General features: G+C 39.9%; 1 protein-coding gene across 6 annotated transcripts in view; it reads right to left on the bottom strand.

The window, feature by feature from the left end:
- AGAP1 (ArfGAP with GTPase domain, ankyrin repeat and PH domain 1) overlaps nt 1-22,727 on the bottom strand; it is a 406,754-nt gene that overhangs the window by 97,931 nt on the left and 286,096 nt on the right. For all 6 annotated transcript variants that reach the window (XM_060783920.2, XM_060783904.2, XM_060783913.2 and 3 more), the window contains one exon: nt 19,871-20,032. In XM_060783920.2, the coding sequence (XP_060639903.2) occupies nt 19,871-20,032 (162 nt within the window). The remainder of the gene's footprint in view (nt 1-19,870; nt 20,033-22,727) is intronic.

The following is a 22,727-nucleotide window of genomic DNA, read 5'->3' on the forward strand; positions in this document are numbered from 1 at the left end:
GCTTTCTTTGTTTGGAAGACATGCTTTTACGTTTTCAATTATTTAGCAGTGATTGTTTCATCTTTATTTCTACACTGCCTTATTTAACATTATTTTTAACAACCACCAATGTTTTGATAAATAATAATAATAATAATAATAATAATAATAATAACTTTATTTATGCCCTGCTACCATCTCCCCAAGGGACTTGGTGCGGCTTACATGAGGCCGAGCCCACAATACATCAGCAAAAAACAACAACAGCAGTAATACAAAACAATAAAATAAAGCTCATAAACAAAAAATAGGCAGTAAACATCGACAATAACAGCCAACTAGGTCTTTGGACTGCAATAAAGTTTAGATTGAGTTATTGAACTGTCTCAGCTTCATTAGATGAGGCAGAGTGGAGGACATTCATAGGCTGGGGAGACTTTTGATATGTAGATACCTCAGTCTATGTCCTTGGAACTCACTTCCCAAGGACATCAGGCATGCCCCAACATTGGCAGTCTTTAGGAGGAGCCTGAAAATGTGGCTGTTCCAGTGTGCCTTCCCAGAATAAGGAAAATTCCCAGCAATATGTCCTCAGAATGCACTACTGCACCCCCTCATCTCTTTTAAAACCCTATATCCTACCTCATTCATGCCCAGCGTTTATTTTTTAAATTCTTAAACTATTACATTTGGTCCAGCCACTGGTTTTTAAATCCTTGTGTGTTACTGTTTATTGGTTATTGTTTATATGTGATCTATATTAATTGTATTGTATTTATTGTTTCTTGTTTATTGCTTTTTGTTTTTATTGAGGTGTTGTTGGGCTTGGCCTCATGTAAGCTGCTCCGAGTCCCTTGGGGAGATAATGGCGGGGTATAAATAAAGGTATTATTATTATTATTATTATTATTATTATTATTATTATTGGATAACTCCTGCATTTATGCTGAAAACAGGGAGGATAAGACAAACCCCAATTCTGTGCCATAGCCAGAGGATACATTGGGCTTCCCAGCATCTCTTCTAGAATCAACTATCTAAGTACCAACAGAATCACTGAAACAGTTTTGCTGCAATCAGATAGAAGGATGCCATGGTACTGAAAGTCACAGAGAAACTTTCTGAGTCATATTCTCCCTGTGCACAGGCCACTGCATAGGAAAGCCAAGGCAGTTTCTTTTCTGAAGCTAGATCTGAAGCTGGACCAAAATGAAGCCAGAAAATTAATTTTATCGAAGAGTTCCAGGAGCTGATCGGAAATTGGGCTGCTGGTCTGCCCTACAGTCTGTAGAATTTCAAAAGAACAGCGAGTGGCTGCACTTCACAGACAAGAGGTTAAAATGTTCAGTGTGTGGTGTTGTTCAAAACCATGGATTATATAATGAAATGGATTATTCTTTTCAAAAGGGTAGGTGGAATTGAAGATTTTGCCTGCAGATTGTGAAAGGATGCTTGGAGAAAGTATTGACAGAAAATTGGACAGTTCTGTGAAGTAGACAAGAAAATGGAAGTGTGCCCCAATTGACTTAAAAACAAGCCAGGAACTGTCCTTCCACGGGCTTTAGAGACAAAGTTAACTTACAGACAGGAAGGCCATGTTCCAGATAGATAGACTCAGTCAAGGAAGTCATGGCCCTGAGTTTGTAAGACTTAATACAGGCCTGTTGATGACAACCATCACCATAAATCAAAGTCAACTTGACAGCAGCTAACAAAAAAACCAAATGAAGTTATATTAAGAACAGATACTTTAATGCACTGAGAAGGCAGGAGGAACTGTAATTAGAATGCAAAAATACAAGAGAAACAAGAGAAGAAAAGCACACGTGAAATAGGGAACTTTCATTCAAATTCAACTAACTCAACATGGTGGTTTGTTTTTTTTTTACTTCTTTCTCCTCTTTAGAGGAGTTTGTGTGCAGGACCTAACAATGTGCTGGTTTTTGTAAAGCAACTGCAGGAGACATTGTTGGTGAAAGAGTAAGATCAAAAATATATGCATATATAAATTGGACAATAAATGACATTTCAGATATAGGCCAGATTTACACATTAAGATTAAAAAAAACACGTTCCCAGAAAACTGCCCATTCTCTATCTTAACTAACCACTGACTAGTTAAAGGTACTGACAATATAGAGCTAGGGCTAGAGACAAATGTTCAGATCAACAGAATGGCACATTCATATGATTTAGATTCTTAGAAACCTGATGTCAGGTTAGGAACAACTTTATTTAGGTTAACAGTAATGGCTATATGTTCAGTATGTAGCACTTACCTAGTAACATGAATTACTTTGCGGGGGGGGGGGGGGGGCACACTGCTTCCACCACAATGAATTAAGGTAGTTATTCTTGGATGTCAACTTGCATCACTGGAATTTTTTAACTTTGAAATTAAAAACTAATACAACCATATTACAAAGGAATCACTTTGCAATTTCTTTGTTAGCTTTCAACAATTGGGGATCCTTTGCAGAAATATAACTCCTCTGTTGTCAAGATGTTAACCACTAACAGGAGATGTCCAGAAGGAATAGAAGATAGATAGATAGATAGATAGATAGATAGATAGATAGATAGATAGATATAATAATTCACTTTTACATAGTCTTCAACTTTACAGTTGAAGATATATTACTGAACAGATGTATTACAAAATTGGCTCTAATATAATAATGCTACTTTTTCTTTGCACTTTAATACCAAGACAACATGAGATGAAGAAAGAAGGTGGCTTTCAATTTTGCTAAGAGAGTAATATGATCTCAGATTGACTAAAGAAAGAGTTTGTGCAAGTTAAACAAGGACTGACTAAACCAGTGGAGCCCAACCTTTTGATCAGGTACCACTTGACTCGACCAGAGACCACTTTCCAACATTAGTTCCAAAAGGGTTGCTGTAAAGGAGGGTAAAATTACTGCCACCAAATTTGTGGGGAAAGCCGGGCAATGATCAACTTCCAAAATTGGAATCGCTACTATTTTAGGGTCAGCAAAATCTATCCAGCATTTATAGGTTTTAGGCTAAGAGGAGTAAAGTTAAAAGGGAAAATCGTTGAATTAAAAGAACCAATTGTATCAAACTTAACAGAAAACCCATTTTCTAGGATTTCTTTTCTTAAACACTACATAAGCACGAAACAATTGACAAACAAGTTTGTCTGTACTTCATCTGATATTAAAATCCCCCTTTATATCTGAAACTAGCGTCAAACCATTTTCTTGTTACTGCAAGGTGTGAGTTGTTAACTACTAAATGACAATGGCTATTACTAATCGCTTATTGAATAATGAAACTGACACAACTGATAAAAGGTTTCAATCATGGGGAAAATGATTTATAGTATTTCACTCTACTGGCACTGTTATTTGTATGACGAATGATTAGACAGACACCATTTAATCTCCCTACACCTCCAACTCAGATGTGGCAGCTTCTGCCAGAGCATCCAAATAATCAAGAACCGCTAACAATACAGCTATGATGTTGTGAGGGTTGAATACTGGTATTTTATCAAGGCTGATCCCTAGATCAATTCACACAATGGATTTTCTGCTGGAGGGAGGGAGAATGTGCGAAGAAATAGGGGGAATACCATAAAAAACTACATGTTGCAGCTTGCTGCAGTGCTCCTTGTAGCAAAGAAATGAAATCATCAATACTTACCAGGGCATTAATGATTTCCAAAGGGTCAGGATAGTTTATAGATTTCCTGGTTCACAAAATCAGAACTGCAGCATCATACTGACCTGTCAAGGTTGTTTGTTATGTTGTGATGTGATATTATATCTCCTGCCTATGTGATACAAAACCCAATTTCCATCAGGAAGAGGGAAGGAAGCAGATTCTTTTGAAATATTATGAAATTCAAAAGACGAAATGAATGGTGCTTCATATTTATGGGCTGTCCACCTGGAGCAGCTACTTGGTTGTTTCGATATGCTCTGAAAGTGTGCAAGACAGCTATTCACATGGAAAAGACCCCCTAAGGGCACATCATTTTTCCTTAGATTATTTCAATTGAAGATTCGCAAATCTTTTTCCTCTATGGGTCAGAAAAGCCTTTAACAGTTTCTGAAAAACCAGTATGTTTTTGAAAGAAACAGAAAAAGCTTACATTTCACTTAAATAGAGTGGCCCCCGACCAGAACAAGACTTTTTTACTTTCTGTACTGAAAGACATCTCTCCCTACTCCAGGTTGAATCTTATTTCAATCGTAGTGACAGGACAGCAGGCTCCACTCTGTATTGTCAAAGGCTTTCATGACTGGAATCATTGGGGTGTTGTGTGGTTTTGCCTATGGCTGGCATCATTAGAGGATACTCTGAAGATGCCAGCCACAGACGCAGGTGAAACAACAGGAGACAATGCTGCTACAACATGACCAGACAGCCCTAAAACCACAAAACACCCCAGGCTCCACTCTATCTGCAGACCACAGGATGTCTTAGTGGATACATTTAGGATGTGTAGTATGTGCAGCTCTCTCCTCTAACAGAGCTGGAGAGGTTCATGTGGAATAACATCTCTCCTCCCGGCACTGGTTTCTGGAGGCAATTTCTCCAGCCACCTAATGGCAGGGATGGCCCAGCCATAGTTCTAAAATAGTTAGAACTTATGAATAGTTTAAATATATCTTGTCATCCACTTTATTGACTTGAAAGAATGGAGATCCACTACTGTTTCTTCCTATTCAGATAATCAGTTTTCTTCTTCTAATGTGTGTCACATCTGTCTTCAAGTTTCCTGTTGACTTATGGCAACCTCATAAATTTCATGGGATCTTTCAGACCAGGAATACTCAGAGGGGAAGCTGAGATGATCTGAATAGTCACAGATCATCTAGTCAGTAGAAACTAGGACAGAAAAATCTGAACAGCTGGAAAAAGCTAGGTCAAGCTAGTGTAGGTTAATCATAATTTCTAGTAGACACTTAAAAATTAATTTCAGAGGTTGTATCCAGGCTTGCACTCAAAGAGAAGGGTGTGAACCAAATCACTACTTCTGTGCGCAGTCTACTACACCTCACAGAGAGGTGCTCCAAAGTGTAGAACATGCCTTGGAACAGCTTGGGAGGTGAAATGGGAGATTGAAGAATAAAGGATAACAAGTGAAATTGAGGTTCCCTTTCTTTTGTGGAGAGTTTCTTTTTCCCAACATGAAAAAAATATTGTGTACAGAGATACATTTATTTCCAACACAAGAAAGATAATAGTCTCCTAGAGTCATCACATTCTCAGAGCTTTCTGAGCACCTTCCATTTGCAACTTTTCAGAGGTAAACATGGATCCTCAGGTAGCCAACCTGACAGGAATGAGTAAATAAAAGCAGGACCAAGGAAAGCTTTACATATGTCCACAAAATTTTAGAAAACTTCCTAGAACAGACCAATATGGGAATAATAAAGGCTTAGTGCTTAGTTTCTACAGAATGTTGGCAAGTGACAAAGATATTATGATGGAAGCTAGAAAGCACTGAACAGGAAAACTTCACAATGCAACATCTATTTATTTTATTTATGTATTTATTCATATAATAATTAATCCATTGTTAATATTTTTCTTTTTCACAGTTTTAGAGCTTTATGGTTGTTAATAAGTGAAGGTCAAAGCAGGACTACCTCCAGCCCAAAATCTGCATTGAATTAACTTTAGAAGTTAGTTTGAGCTTTCCTTTGTTGGATTGGACAACTTGCAACATCCTAGATGTTGATGAGCTATAATATACATCAGACCTATTTCTCTTGGTCAATAGTGAAAAATATTAGTTTGAAGGCACATATATTGAGTGTCTTCATTAAACCGACAGAGAAATGTTTCTCCTAAGATTAATAGTTCTTGTTACATTAAATATTTAAAAATAAATATATCCACAAATGGCTCAGCATTCAACCATTTCAAAACAGAGTTTTCCCCACTGCAAATCCAATCAATAAAACATTTGTAGTAATTTATAGAAGCAGATATCTATAAAGTTCCTAACATTACAACATAGTTAATAGTAATACAACATCCAAGCTAGTTGAAGTATGAGGATATGCAGTAGCTATACTATTTTTATCTGTAATATGCACTATGTGTGGTTTTTAAAATGTTTTAAAATTATGTTTTAATTGAATTGATTGTTTAATGCTATTTTTAAATGTACCATATTTTATTTAACTACCTTGAGTCCCATATCAGGGGGGAAGGTGGAATATAAGCCAAGCAAGCAAACCAAATTATTTTTAGTACTCCTTTAGCTGAATGTGTATTTGACCTATTAACAGGTTTTTAATCTCATAAAACATAATTTTCTTTTGATTTCTATTTGCCATTTTCACTGAGGAGCTGCTTACTAAGGGGCTCCCTTGTTCAGTCAGTCAGTAACTAATAGAATAGGCAATATTTTATTTCTTGGTGCTACGCAGTATCTTTAAGACAGAGAGAATGAAAAAGAGTATGTGAAAAATACTTATTATAGTACACAATACTGTGTATTATATTATAACACACTTCCTAGAACACACCAATATGGCAATATGTGTGTGTGCATGCAAACATATGAAAACCAGTGGTCTTTGAAGAAAATCACCTTTTGTGGACTGCAGTAGATGAAGTGCAGTTGGGAGTCATGAAGGCCATCAGATATTGTTGGATTACATGTTCCATCACTCTTCACCAGTTACCAATGTGACCTTTTGTCCAAAGACATATGGAAAGGACACTTTATTTCTACCTCTGATATAAAGAGAGATCCACACCACTATGACAGAAGGGTTGTTTTCAGAGAAGCCTCAAAAAGTAGCACTCCTTCAATCTTAGAAGTGACTAGAGAACAAATGACCAAGGCAACTTCTTTGCTCTTCACAATGGGTTTCAGTGATCACTGATTTCTCTGTGTGTTCTAGGGTCACAATTGCTGCGATAATGTAGATATATAGGATAAATGCCTGATACATCCCTCAAGAAGTGTACTTGAGCTTTGAAAGATCATAACATTGCAATCTTCATTTCTTTCTAGATTCATTTGCAGTTTACCAATCCATCATCCTTAGACGGTGGTTCAAAATACACGCTACTACAGACTGATCACATGTAAATTGAAAAGCAGAATTGACTATTATAATGGCTAGTGAAATTTTATGCTTACATCAGATATACACATACCTGTAACTACATGTAGACATGCAACACAACACTAAATGAAATGGGAAATAAAACCGAACTATGGATCATTGCTCTGATAGTCACTTGTACCATGCCACACATTCTGATACAGATTCCCTCTGAGGTAGTTTCATTTCTTTAAAATGTGTCTTGCTAGGGTTCTACTCCCCTGTTATTAAATTAGTTTGGAAATATAAAACTCAGCTTCTCAATAGATAATCTATTCTGCTTTTACTGTGTCTAGTACCAAGGACAGATAATTATTTAAGTGGACAAAATTCCCCTATGAGAATATTAGGCCAGCTCTAAAGTAAGAATTGCCAATCCTATTCTTGTAGGATTTGTAAATAAAATGGTCATTTCAGGAGGTACAAGTATGTCCTTTTGTACCTTGAAATTAGTAATAGATTACTTTTTTAGGCCTAAAAACTGGTCATCTAATGTTCAGCCTGCATGTTTGGCAGCAACCTTAAAGAATGATCTTAAATATTATTAAACATTACATCATTAAATATAAATTAGGTCAAAAGAAGGGAAGGCTAAAAAAATTGACTAGGAGTTCAGATACGCTAAATGGCTAATATGTCCATTTTTCACCTGAAGCCCTCTCCAATGCAGTTTTGCTATTAAGCAAAAACCCAAAGAAAGGTAATCAATTCCAACTAAAAAGCACTTATCCCGGAATGACTATGCGTAAGGCACTTCAAACCGTTGGCTGGCTGCCAAAACCGAGACAACCGCTATCAATGTTTCTGACTATCACAAGAGCACAAGGGGCCATGCATAATTGACTAGAAGATGGGCTAAAACTGTGCCCAATCAGTATGTGATCAAAAACGCGTGGAATATTCAGCACCACTTGATTACATGGAGGCACGTCCTTTCACTCTCCTCATGAAATCTCTTCAAGGTCCAGAGTACTGTAATAAGATCATTACTGTCAAGCGGTACGAATCACAGGCAATGAGTCTTGGGATAGGAAGTCATACTTCACAAGCTTCTTGGGTCCCTTTAAAAAAAAACCTGCGTATTGAGGCAGCAAGGCGACGAGGTGACAGATAATGATCACATCACTGTGTGGCAACTAGAAAGGCACGTTGGAGAAAAAGCAGAAATCAGCTTGAATCAGCTTAAGAGAAATTCAATTTCATTTGCTTGCTTTCTTAAAAATTAAATGGAATTAAACTATGCTCACTATTTTTCTATCAACCGATTCTTTGCCATTAAATCAATCATTTGATAAGTCTTACTACAAAGTGAAAACCTACTACCTCACAGGCAAAAAGCCAATTTTCTACTTAGAAAATAAATAAATAAATAATTTTGGGAAGGACAGGAAACTAGTAAACTCAACAACCATTAAAGTTATGTTTTTATTATGTGTGTGTGTGTGTGTGTGTGTGTGTGTGAGTATTTTGCACATGGCTCCTATAAGCAAGCCAGCCCTCTGATAGGAAAAGGGAAAGAGCTGATAGTCCAGATTATGACTGCAACAAGCCATACAAAAGCTAGCTAGCCAAACATTCCCAAACATGGAAGGAAAGACAGACTATGCAGCACAGAGGTGGGCACAGTATGCCCCTCCAGAAGTGGTTGGGCAGTAAATGCCAGCACTCTACACTAAGCTGGCTAGGGAGTGAGGGCTCAACATTTGGAGAGGAACACTTTGTCCAACCTGATATAGATGTTCTTGGTGACAGAGGCTGACAATCAGCACCTTTAAAGAAAAGGTCAACGGGTATATCACTCACTGGCATGTGATGTTGTTAACCAGAGTTAAGATATTGTAATAACACAAAATCATTCTTATGGTAATTGCACCACTGCAATGATTGGTAGTGCCTCGCAAACCTACCTCTGAAGTTATGCCGCTACCTCTTGATGCAGGCCAAAATCCCATTAGCTTTTTTTGCCGCCACATGACATTGTTGCCTCATGTTTAACTCAACAAAGGAATTTCTGTAGTGCGAGGCTGTGGAGCGGTGAGTTTCCAGCTCTCTTCCATTAGCAAAGCAGGATGCAACAGGTAGTTATGCCGGGACCCCACAGGGGTCCCTTCTGCGACCTACTGCATTATACTCTACGTACCCCCAAAGAACGAGACATGGTCATCTCCACTTACCAGCCTGATCTCTGGTACTTTGGAAATCCCTCTATACAAGGGGGTGATCTCTATACCTTTCATGTAGCATGAAAGGTAGTTATTTTGAGAAGTCTCCCAATGCTGGCCATAGCTAGAATTTAATGCTATATTGCTAATGTAGATGAACAAATGACTGCCACCAGATGCCATCTGATCTTGCGAGGTAAGCAGGGTTGGCTTTGCTAAGTACTTGGATGCGAGACTGCCAATGAACTGCTGGTGCTGTAGACTATATTTCAGAGGAAGGAACCAGCAAAGCTACCTCCTTGCCTAAGAAAGATCTAAGAAATTAATGGGTCACTATAAATTGACAGGTGAGTTGGAAACACATGTGCATGCACACACACAGTTTACAAAGCTGTACTGTCTTCACTACACTAAATATGAAAACCTCTTTTTTAGGCGACCTATCTACTGCTCAGGGCAGAGTCAGAAAGCACACACAAGCAGTTCCATAATTAAGGTAAAGCATTTTGGAATTATTTTTTTTCAGATGCTAACAATAAAAGTACCTGTCCTACATGAAATTTACATTTCTACAAATCCATCTTTTGAAATGTATGAAAGCAAAGATTTGTTAAAGCAAGTTACTAAATAATAATGGACCAGATATAAGACATGGTCCATTTTTATGAGATGCAGCACTGTAACAACATGATAGCAACAGGTGAATGATAAAAAATATGGCACTGAATGTGTTCCCTGCTCCAAAATGAAAGACTGCAATGCAAAGGGGTTTTTTTTGTAGGTGAATGTTTTAACTCTCTCTTTGCAACCTTAGAGAAATGCGAACAGCTGAATTTATGAGATTCTGAAATAATTTTTCACCTAACACTACCTCTACAAATTAAAGCTCAAATGCACCGAAAAAGCAAATGAAATGAATACAAAGGCTGTCTGTGCACAGTGGGATGCAGCTGCTCTGACACTGCAGAAGTGGGAGGGAGGAATGTATCATGCCTCTACCATCAGGAACAATCTAGCATGGATACCACCCCCCCCCCCCCCCCCCCCCGCACACACACACCAGAGGCCATCAGACTGAGGAGTTCTGTCGATCCGCCAATTCTACTAAAGGAGGACTGACCTCCAGTACTGTATTGTTGTATGGGCTTGCTTGCATTCAGACTACTATGGAGATAAAACCATTATCAGATTTACACAATGGCGCTTATTGCAAAACGACTGTACTGCACATGCCTGGCCTTTCCCACAGTAAATAACTCATGTATTAAATCTACAAATTTAGGGTGATTCTCTAGTAGCAGCTAATGAGAAATCAAAAGTTGGAGGGGGTGGGGGGGGGGAGGGCCTAGTTCCTTTTTTGCCTTTGCTGCTGCAACTGAAACAATCAAGTCTGAAACATTTGCACCCAATAACATTCCTTCACCCCAACCAATAACTGTTAGCAATATCCTTCATTGACATTTCTGAACCATGGAAAGGAAACCATCACTACAGTGTTTGCAAATGTTATGTTTTCTTACATTAGTACCATAAAATAAAATAAAATAAAATAAAATAAAAATCTAATACACCTAGTATTGATATTAATACTTACACTCTTACATACTCGCTAATTTTCAATAGATACAAGGAGTTTAATTTTTATTTTACAGGCTTCTGCTTCAAGATTCCAATTTATGCAAGTGTGTGCAATATAAACCACTTCATCACAGTGCTTGTCCTTCTGAGAATCAGTTTTTTCCTGTTGGCTACCATGTCACTCTTCCTTCCAACTGGGAAGGCGTGACTGGCAGCCTCTTCTGACCCTAAAGTTAACAAGAACTGAAAGAGCAGAAGAAAGCTTTCAACGTATTTAGTCTGCAATGAAGTGAGTTAAAACAATAGATGAGTTTCTCCTCCCTTGTCTTCAGCTCCTCAGTATCAACATAACGGCCTTTCAACAGCAATCCTTTTATGTCAGATAGGCTGTGACAACTGATGTTGAAGGTTTCCCAACCCGTGACCTTTGTGCCTTACTTAAAAGTGTATCTCTGGGAATTCAGTTTAGATTTTTATTAATTTCTGCCCTCCTGCTTCTGAAGGTACAGTAATATTCCGCCTCAGCTGGGCTTTCCACAGAAGTTGAGGAAGCAGGAACCCATTTTGTTTCCTTCTGCTTCAGGGTAAGCTTTGTTTGAATTTAACAGCTTTCAGGGCTGCTTTCTTTGAGAGGCGGGGCTTCCTGAGTTTAAAAACTAACTGCTGAGAGGCGGGGCTTCCTGGTTATCCTATATAAACCAGTGTCTGAACCCAAGGGGCAGCTGGGCTTTCCACAGAAGTTGAGGAAGCAGGAACCCATTTTGTTTCCTTCTGCTTCAGGGTAAGCTTTGTTTGAATTTAACAGCTTTCAGGGCTGCTTTCTTTGAGAGGCGGGGCTTCCTGAGTTTAAAAACTAACTGCTGAGAGGCAGGGCTTCCTGGTTATCCTATATAAACCAGTGTCTGAACCCAAGGGGCAGCTGGGCTTTCCACAGAAGTTGAGGAAGCAGGAACCCATTTTGTTTCCTTCTGCTTCAGGGTAAGCTTTGTTTGAATTTAACAGCTTTCAGGGCTGCTTTCTTTGAACTCATACACTCAGTAACCTATACTTTCACCCCTGCATACAGACAACAACATCAAACACACACCAAGAGCATTAGCAACCTCCAGATGGAACAAACACGGAAACTTCCCATCTCATGCACAAGCTGTGGCATGTTCAGCTTTTTCACACTACAATTACTCAATTACATCTGCCCCAAGTGTACACAGATCACTCGCATGGAACACAGGATACGACAACTCGAGGACCGTATTAAGACCCTTAAGGACATTCAGGAACTTGAGCTCTTCTTAGACACCACTCACCACACTGGCCTAGACACGCAGCCCATATCACACCAACATTACGGGGAGGCTCAACAGAACAGCACCTCAGATGTGGACAACCCTCAGGCTTGGAGAAATGTCACCCTTAGAAGGACACATAGGACCCAGAAGCCTCCTCAGAATACCTCCGCTCAGCTGCAGTTACACAATAGATTCCAAATTCTCACACAACTAGCACCTGACCAAGAAACACAACATATTGGGGAAGACCAGAATGGCTTAGGTACTGATCAGTGGCTCATCCTTGATCAGTGTGCGGGGGATAGCCCTGACAGGGACAACACTTCACAACATTCACACTTGCACAATCCTGCAGGTGTACCATCCCCAACCATAGACCAGGAGCAACAGGAACACATACAGGAGAACCATAGGCTCTCGGACGAATCTCAATGGATTGTCCTTGACGAATGCACCGGGGATGTCGAGGAGGAGGACAACACTTTTCACCTACACAATTCACACCAACAGGATCACATTTCTGGAGACCTACACACTACATTGCACAAAAGGGGCGCTGTCATTCCTGAAAGTAAACAGGTCTTGGTAGTAGGCGACTCCCTCCTTAGAGGAACGGAAGCTGTCATTTCCAGACCAGATGGGATGGCTCGAGAAATATGCTGCCTACCGGGGGCAAAAATACACCATATCACTCAGAGGCTCACCAGGCTCCTCAAGCCCTATCACCGTCCTCCCCTCATGTTGATTCATGTAGGAACCAATGATACTGCAAGGCATACGTTTCAAAAGATCACAAATGATTTTCGAGCTCTAGGAGCAATGCTAAAAGAATGTAATGTACAGGTGGTCTTTTCATCCCTCCTCCCTGTTGTAAGACACGGACCCACAAGAGCCAGAAAAATAGTACAGGTCAATGACTGGCTTAGAAAATGGTGTCAGGAGGAACGCTTTGGCTTCCTCGACCATGGCCTGCTATTCCAGGAGGATGGCCTACTGGCAAGGGATGGGGTGCATCTCACACAAGTAGGAAAACACCTTTTTGCTCACAGACTCGCAAACCTCATTAGACGCACTTTAAACTAGGTCCACCGGGGGAGGGGGACAACAGCCTTGCGAACACTACTTTACCCATAATGTCTGGGAATCGCCAGAAGGCTAAACGGAGGGCTGCACAAACACAACAAGGACCACGTACCAAAAGCACAATAATCCCAATTAAACAGCTCAAGGGAAGATCCCAGGGGCTCACATGTCTTTACACTAATGCACAGAGCATGGGAAATAAACAAGACGAACTCCAACTTCTAGCACAACACCACAAATATGATATCATAGCCATCACTGAAACCTGGTGGGATAACTCCTATCGCTGGAATGTAGATATCGAGGGGTATAACCTCTTTCACAGAAACCGAACAAAGGGGAGAGGAGGCGGAGTAGCCTTATATGTCAAAAACTCTTATGCTGCAGAAGAAATTCAAGACAGCAATCTGGGAAACCAGCTTGAAATCATCTGGATAAGAATCAAGGGAACTGGGACTCAAAAAGATGTCGTTGTAGGCGTCTACTACAGACCCCCAAGCCAGGAGGAAGATCTTGATGAAGTCTTCTGCCAACAGTTGACCAAACAGGCACAGAAAAGAGATGTAGTAGTCATGGGCGATTTCAACTATCCCGATATTTGCTGGAAAACAAACTCGGCCAAGAGTACAAGGTCCAACAAATTCCTCGCTTGCCTTGCAGACAATTTCATGGTCCAGAAGGTAGAAGAGGCAACAAGGGGATTGGCTACTCTTGATCTCATCCTAACAAATGCGGAGGACCTGATCGATGCGGTCGAAGTGGTAGGATCCTTAGGGGCAAGTGACCATGTGCTCCTGCAATTTGAGGTACAAAGGAAGGCCGAAACTAAGACAAGTCAAACCCGCATTTTGGACTTTAGGAGAGCTGATTTCCAAAAAATGAAGGAAACGCTGAGCAGCATTCCGTGGACACAGATACTAAAAGACAAGGGAGCTACGGATGGATGGGAACTTCTCAAGAGTGAAATACTCAAGGCGCAATTGCAAACCGTGCCAACAAAGAGAAAAAATAGGACAAGTGCAAAGAAGCCAGAATGGATGTCCAAAGAACTTCTAACTGTGCTAAGACACAAAAGAGACATGCACAAGAAGTGGAAAAAGGGAGAAATCACCAAAGAAGAATTCAAACAAATAGCCAACACCTGTAGGGAAAAGGTCCGCAAAGCTAAAGCAAAAAACGAGCTCAGACTTGCCAGGGACATTAAAAACAATAAAAAGGGCTTCTATTCTTATGTCAGTAGAAAAAGGAAAAACAAGGAGGCGATAGGACCTCTTCGAGGAGAAGATGGGGCAATGCTGACAGGGGATAGGGAAAAGGCAGAACTACTTAATGCCTTCTTTGCCTCGGTCTTCTCACAAAAAGAGAGTCTTCAACCTCAGCAAGATGGAGTGGATGAGGGATTGGAGGACATCCAACCCCAAATTGGGAAAGAAGTCGTCCAGGAATACCTGGCCGCTCTTAATGAGTTCAAGTCCCCAGGACCAGATCAACTACACCCAAGAGTATTGAAGGAACTAGCGGAAGTCATTTCGGAACCATTGGCAACCATCTTTGAGAGTTCTTGGAGAACGGGAGAAGTTCCAGCAGATTGGAGGAGGGCCAATGTGGTCCCAATCTTCAAGAAGGGAAAAAAGGACGACCCAAACAACTACCGTCCGGTCAGCCTCACGTCGATACCGGGCAAGATTCTGGAAAAGATTGTTAAGGAAGTGGTCTGCAAACACTTAGAAACAAATGCAGTCATCGCTAATAGTCAACATGGATTTATCAAAAACAAGTCATGCCAGACTAATCTGATCTCTTTCTTCGATAGAGCTACAAGCTGGGTAGATGCGGGGAATGCCGTGGATGTAGCGTACCTGGATTTCAGTAAGGCCTTCGACAAGGTCCCCCATGACCTTCTGGCAAGGAAACTAGTCCAATGTGGGCTAGGCAAAACTACGGTGAGGTGGATCTGTAATTGGTTAAGTGGACGAACACAGAGAGTGCTCACTAATGCTTCCTCTTCATCTTGGAAAGAAGTGACGAGCGGAGTGCCGCAGGGTTCCGTCCTGGGCCCGGTCCTGTTCAACATCTTTATTAATGACTTAGATGAAGGGCTAGAAGGCATGATCATCAAGTTTGCAGACGACACCAAATTGGGAGGGATAGCCAATAGTCCAGAGGACAGGAGCAGGATTCAAAACGATCTTGACAGATTAGAGAGATGGGCCAAAACTAACAAAATGAAGTTCAACAGTGACAAATGCAAGATACTCCACTTTGGCAGAAAAAATGAGATGCAAAGATACAGAATGGGGGACGCCTGGCTCGAGAGCAGTACGTGTGAAAGAGATCTTGGAGTCCTCGTGGACAACAAGTTGAACATGAGCCAGCAATGTGATGTGGCGGCAAAAAAAGCCAATGGGATTTTGGCCTGCATCAATAGGAGCATAGTGTCTAGATCTAAGGAAGTAATGCTACCCCTCTATTCTGCTTTGGTTAGACCACATCTGGAATATTGTGTCCAATTCTGGGCACCACAATTCAAGAGAGATATTGACAAGCTGGAAAGTGTCCAGAGGAGGGCGACTAAAATGATCAAGGGTCTGGAGAACAAGCCCTATGAGGAGCGGCTTAGGGAACTGGGCATGTTTAGCCTGAAGAAGAGAAGGCTGAGAGGAGATATGATAGCCATGTATAAATATGTGAGAGGAAGCCACAGGGAGGAGGGAGCAAGCTTGTTTTCTGCTTCCTTGGAGACTAGGACACGGAACAATGGCTTCAAACTACAAGAAAGGAGATTCCATCTGAACATGAGGAAGAACTTCCTGACTGTGAGAGCCGTTCAGCAGTGGAACTCTCTGCCCCGGAGTGTGGTGGAGGCTCCTTCCTTGGAAGCTTTTAAACAGAGGCTGGATGGCCATCTGTCAGGGGTGATTTGAATGCAATATTCCTGCTTCTTGGCAGGGGGTTGGACTGGATGGCCCATGAGGTCTCTTCCAACTCTTTGATTCTATGATTCTATGATTCTATGATTCTCTGTATGTCACAAGGACAAAGCAGCTGATATTCAATGGAACAGCTGCTTAATATGGGTGAGGAGGAACAGGGTACACACTGAGTAAGTAATAGCCTTTGGAGGGGCAAAATATACTTTCTCTTCCTTAGTATGGACACTAAACTGCTGGCTCGAGAGCAGTACACATGAAAAAGATCTTGGAGTCCTCGTGGAAAACAAGTTAAACATGAGCCAACAATGTCATGTGGTGGCAAAAAAAGCCAATGGGATTTTGGCCTGCATGAATAGGAGTCTAGAAGTCATGCTACCCCTTTATTATGCCTTGGTCAGATCACTCCTGGAATACTGTGTCCAATTCTAGGCACCACAACTGAAGAGAGATGTTGACAAGCTGGAATGTGTCCAGAGGAGGGCAACTAAAATTATCAAGGGTCTGGAAGCTCTATAAGGAGCGGCTTAAAGAGCTGGGCATGTTTAGCTTGCAGAAGGCAAGGCTGAGAGGAGACATGATAGCCATGTATCAAGATGTGAGGGGAAGTCATAGGGAGAGGAGGGAGCAAGCTTGTTTTCTGCCGCCCTGGAGACTAGGACGCAGAACAATGGCTTCAAACTAGGAGATTCCATCTGAACATGAGGAAGAACTTCCTAACTGTGAGAGCTGTTCAGCAGTGGAACTCTCTGCCCAGCAGTGTGGTGGGGGCTCCTTCTTTGGAGGCTTTTAAACACAGGCTGGATAGCCATCTGTCAGGGGTGCTTTGAATGTGATTTTTGCGCTTCTTGGCAGGGGGTTGGACTGGATGGCCCATGAGGTCTCTTCCAACTCTATGATTCTAAATAAGTCTGTTCCCAACATTGTGCTACCTGAGGCATTCTGCCATCTCCCCTCTATTTTATGTATAGAAGCTTGTTTGGACTCACAGCTGAATCTTATTTCGAAAAAGCCATAGAACAGCATTCTCTACTATAATTCAGGACAGTAGGTTAGTTATAGGGTATAAATGGCATACACAACTCTGTCTTCCAGAGTCCACTTTTCATATCTAACATCTGCTGTCTGAGAGAAACATCTCACTCAGCTGAATTGTGGTAGAGCTGCTCTTGGGATAACAAGACCACAGCTACAGCTATTTAATGGACTATGGTTTGTTGAGAAATTATAAGGCCCTGGGATTGTTCAGCAAAAAGTTCCTGAGCTCTTCAAATCTATTTGTTTTAGAACTTTATGCTGGAACAACCCATCTGTTCTAACAAATACTTGGGCTCAAATAATCTGCAGTAAAGCAAAACAAGATGAAATGCTGGTACACAAAATTTACAAAGACAAAAATAGGGATAGAATATTCCAGTAAAAAACAAAGCAAAGCAAAAGCTGATACTGAAAATGAGTACTTTGAAAACTATTCTTGTAAAGTAGAACCATTTTAATACTACTGCACATATTTAGCAAAAAACAAAACAAAACAAAAAACACCCAGATAATTAAACATGTATTTTATTCTAAGAAATCATTACTGCCTTTCTATAAAAGGGATCCTAACTGTCATTGGCCTCCTTCCTCCTTGCCTTGAGGTACATGGTTGTGCTTCCATCTTCCCTTGTACATTGAAAAAGGAAAAAGGAAGCACAGTCTCTGTGTCAAAGTACTCTAAGTAACAACAATGACAATGTATTGATTTTAGGTGTTTGTTTAATTTGGATATAATTTATCATATGGAATAAATATATTTTTCATGTGCTTCCTGGACTTAAAAACATATTTTGAAGGAGATGGGGAGAAGAAAGGAGAATGTATAAGAACAGGTTATTTGAGGCATGTGAAGTTTGGGCTGATGGTGGAACATGATTTGACAAACAAAAAGGATCACTCTGACTGAGTGATACTTACCCGAAGTTACACAATGGAGTCAGCAATGCGGGATTGTGTATATTATTTTATTTCAGTTATACAAAACTACTCAATGCCTCTAGTGATAGTTACATTAAGTGTTGTAAGTTTAGTAGCTTCACTGTAAGATTGATTAGGAGACACAGAATAGGGCAAGAGAATTATGAGTAAAATTGCTTTTCTTCTGGAAGAAAAGAGATTAAAGGAGACTGATACAGAAAGGTGATCTGAATTGATAAATGGCCATGTGTACTTGCCAAGTTGCTTATGTCTATGAAGAACATGTAAGACATTTGCACGTTGCAATGACTGTTTCCTTGACATGTTCTCCTCCCCCCTCCAGAGAATCCCATCTATTCACAGGGAAAAGATCTGGAATATGTCAGTTGTGCAACTTTCAGGCTCATGTGTAAGGGCTTATGAATTTGCCCTTCACAGCCTGAGATCTTAGAGAATATTCCTTCCTCGGCCTTTAACATCTACCATTATTTGAGTCCCCAAAATATAGGGGATTAAGGCAATAATAAGGAATAGGACCTGTTCCACTATTATCCTGGAGCTGTTAATTTAAAGACTTCAAACATTAGAAGGAAGAGGATGGGGACTTTTGCTGATGTGACTGTAGCATTGCCTCTATTCTTCCGAAATTATTACTTTTGAAAACATTTTGAGTTTTTCACAGCATTGGTGTGTTTTGCTTGTGAGCTCAGAGTTTCCACAGCTTGACAACATCATTTTTTTGTTCTAAGTTACCTTAAGCACAGTTAAACAAACAAAAACCCTGATGCCATAGATTTTGAATGGAAAATGATCAAGTAGCAAGATTATCTCTTTTACAAAAGCTACTGTAGTCATCATTATATATGGAATTATTATACCTATGTAATCACAATATACTTTATAAGCTGAACATCAAGTGACAAATTGGCTATATCAACTATGTATGGAATAGTTGATATAGTCTTCATGCTGTTCTTGAAAGAAAGAGGGTATAATTATATAATTTCCCCCTATACTTCTGAGCTAAGTGCAGACACACATCTATTTATATGTATGTACATGTTTTATTTTATATCGTAAAATATAATAAAATTGGATTGAAAGAAATTTGAAATTGAAGCTCTGGTAGAATGCAGCAGAATGCATTCATCTGCCTGACCCTTCAGTGGAGACTACAATGACCAACTTTTCAATTTCACTCTCCATCACAAGCAGCAACACTCTCTGTACAAGTGACCACACTCAAATTGAGTAGAACAGAGCTTACGTTTTGTATATATTGCATACATAAAGACTGGTTCCCATCCACTATCGATAAACCGTTGACAAATTTTTAAACTGTCAATACTAATATGAGTAAAGTTCATCACAGGCCTAAACCACTCTGAGTCGCCTGAGGGCTGAGAAGAGCGGTATACAAGTGAAATAAACAAACAAACAAACAAACAAATAAATAAACTTTTGTACAGAGGAAAAATACTTAGTATGTATTTCTTGGAATAAAACCATGATACTTAAGCATCAATATTGAAATGATGCTTTCAGTTGTACCATAAATCTCATTGCAACATGAAGTCAACATAGGACTGCAGCCTAAATTATAGAGATCGCAAATGAGGGAAATCTACTGTATTTAATCTACTGTATGTCTCTGAGAAACTGAAGAGTGTTGATATTGTCCCACATTGTAACAACAAAATATAGTAGAAACTGAACCTCAATTCCACTTAAAAACAACAGAGTACTCTGGAACATGTCAATTTTTTTTGCCCGTAATAGAAGGAAAAAAATACCTTCTGCAGTGCCTGAGATACCATCAGCTTTAAAATTGCTTGTGCTTTTCTTCCTGCGATGTTTTTTTCGGTTTGCATGGGGAGAAGGAGGAGGGTCCAGTTTTGGACTTGTAGTACTAGATATACTTGGGCTGGAACACACAGAATCTCCCAAGCCGGTATCTGTAATCAGGAGGGGGAAAAACACAAGGGAATTTAAAATAAAAATTAGAAAGAGAGCCGTGTGGCATTTGACAAAACATTCAATTTAAAATTGTTCAGATGAATCATTCACCTAGAAATTCTGCGTGATTTGCCATGTAGTTCCCTGATTCAATATCAATCTATACCAATCCTAACCCTAGTTATGCAATGTTCTCATTTGATGTGGACACTGGTCATACGCCAGGTGAAAACACAGCTCGTAACTCAGGCGTTTGAGCCTCAGGGTTCATTGCTTTGCTTTTGTCCAATTTTTAAAATATCAAACAACTAATCAAAATTGAACTGTCAATCCAAAAATATTAAACTGGCTAATTGTGGTGCCTTGAATTGTTTTAATACTTTCCCAAGTTGTGTTACTGATTGTGACTTCAGGTGCAGGAAGTAAATGCTTCTCTAATTTATTTTGCTCATCAATTAATTTTCTTTCTTTATCTCTTATATTTCTTCCAAAATTATGACTTAAGGGAGCTCACAAGTTAAAATAAAAAGGCACAGACACACATAAAAAGGCACATACATAATGAAAGTAGGAAAGCACACTTAAAATAAGCTAGATTGTTTAAAAATAATTTAATTAAATAAAATTGGAATAACTAAATATCTATGGATAAACAACAGTATTCAGTGGACTTGAAGATGGTTGCTTCCAACCACTGGTTGCTGTTATTGTTGTTCTGTGCTTTCAAGTTATGTCCATCTTACGGTGACCCTAAATGAAACCTATCATATGGTTTTGTGTACAAGACTTTTAGAGGGGATTAGCCAGTGACTTCCTCTTAGAATAAGAGAGTATTCCCAAAGTCACCAGAATCTGAATCCAACACTGGAACCATTCTACTATGCTGGTTGACAATATAATTTAGTTCATTCCTATTATTGTTCTTCCTCCTCTGAACAAATCTTGTGAGGAAAATTGTGAGATAAGAGTTGCCATAAGTGAAAAACAAATTGGAAGGCACAAAACAACAAATTATTGCCATTCGGTATGTTCCTGCTAGTCATCATCTCATTTTCTATTCCTCTGAACTGACTTTTGGATCACCTCCTCTCCCACTGGCATGAATACTCTAAGTAAACAAGGTTGAGAGGGACAACACTGTGTCAAGACAGCAGAATTGTTGTGAACAAATGTGCCAGGAGTGGGAGCCAAGATTTACTCCGGGATCTTTGTAGGGCTCATCAACCTGTTTCACTTATTTTATTTTTCAGTTATTTGTGGCCACTGTCCCCAAGTCTGGAAAGCTTTGGGACAGGTTATGGGGTGAAAAATAATTGTATTTGTCAAACTTGGGGACTGTCTGAGATGAGTTCCATAGGATTTATTTTAAAATGGTGGATTGAGCCACACTTTCCATTCCACATTACAACATACAACCACTATTGTTGACATTTGTTTTAGCATCTCTAAAAAGCTGGCCAGGAGAAGATTTGTGGGTCACAATGGGAAAAGGATACAATTGACTCCCGTCTTATTCCTCCCAGCATAGCATCCAAAACAATAAAACTACTTTAGATGGGAAACCGGTATGTGCACTAGCAGATATTACTGTCTTCTAAATGTGGCCCATTGCAATAGAAGTTTGCTGTTGTTTTTTCTGAGCTGGATTGGCTTCTTTAAAGCTTGTTTTTTAGCACCAGGGTGGCAATTAACACATTGCAGTTTTGAAGCAGGAGCAGAGATGTTCTAGTTATGGGCAAGGGAACATGACCCTGACCTCTGCCCTAACTCCCCCAGGATCCCCAGATATTTAGACCTCAAACAAGAAAGCTGAAAACAGAAAGTGTTGGAGCCGAAGTGCTGTGCTTGCTTTCATCCTCTTTTTCTTTATCTGTCATTTATCATTTCTAGCTGAAGGGCTACTGAAAATGTGCAGTAGCTGCACATGTTCATAATGTCCCGAAAGCTCAACGGAGAGTAAGTGCTACTCGGATTAAGACTTAAGGCTGCCTCCATCAAGAAATATACCTGCTATTGTCCAGTTTCATTTTGATGATTTCCCTTTTGATTGGAATGAAACAAAGGTTTAAGCAGCAACACCTAATGAGCCAAAATTGGATGTTGTGGCTTCTGAAGCAAAGTCTTTGGTGTTGCTTTGTGGGTCAAAGGCACCACACAACCAATGGTAACTAGACTCTCCCATGAGCCAAATTCTTTCTACAGTGGTGAACCTACCATATTTACTTGACTCTAATGCTCACATTTTCTTTTTGGCTAAATTACCTTGCCAAAATTGGGACACACAGAAGATTCACATCATACAGTGATCATAGTGCTGAGCCAAAGCAAAAGGAGAAGCTCCTTCAGGAGCTGCATCTGGAGTTCCTCTTTCAATTGCATCTGGAGTTCCTCATTTAATTTCTAATTAAATGACCACGGCTCACTGCTATGCAATCCTGGGATCTGTAGTTCTTTTCAAATAACAGTAGCTATGAGAAGAAGAAGAAGAAGAAGAAGAAGAAGAAGAAGAAGCCGCCGCCGCCTCTCCTTGTGGCTCAGTCACTGAATGGGGGATATATTAAAGAGCATGGCAGCTTCCAATCCTTTCATAAAGGGCTGTATTTTAGAACCAGTATGATCCATTAGCATAGTTTAAATCTGAATTCACTCTGCTAGCTTACTATTTTAAGTATAAATGTATTAATTTTTAATATT

Source organism: Anolis sagrei, chromosome 1, assembly GCF_037176765.1.
Source record: "Anolis sagrei isolate rAnoSag1 chromosome 1, rAnoSag1.mat, whole genome shotgun sequence".
Lineage (NCBI taxonomy): Eukaryota > Metazoa > Chordata > Lepidosauria > Squamata > Dactyloidae > Anolis > Anolis sagrei.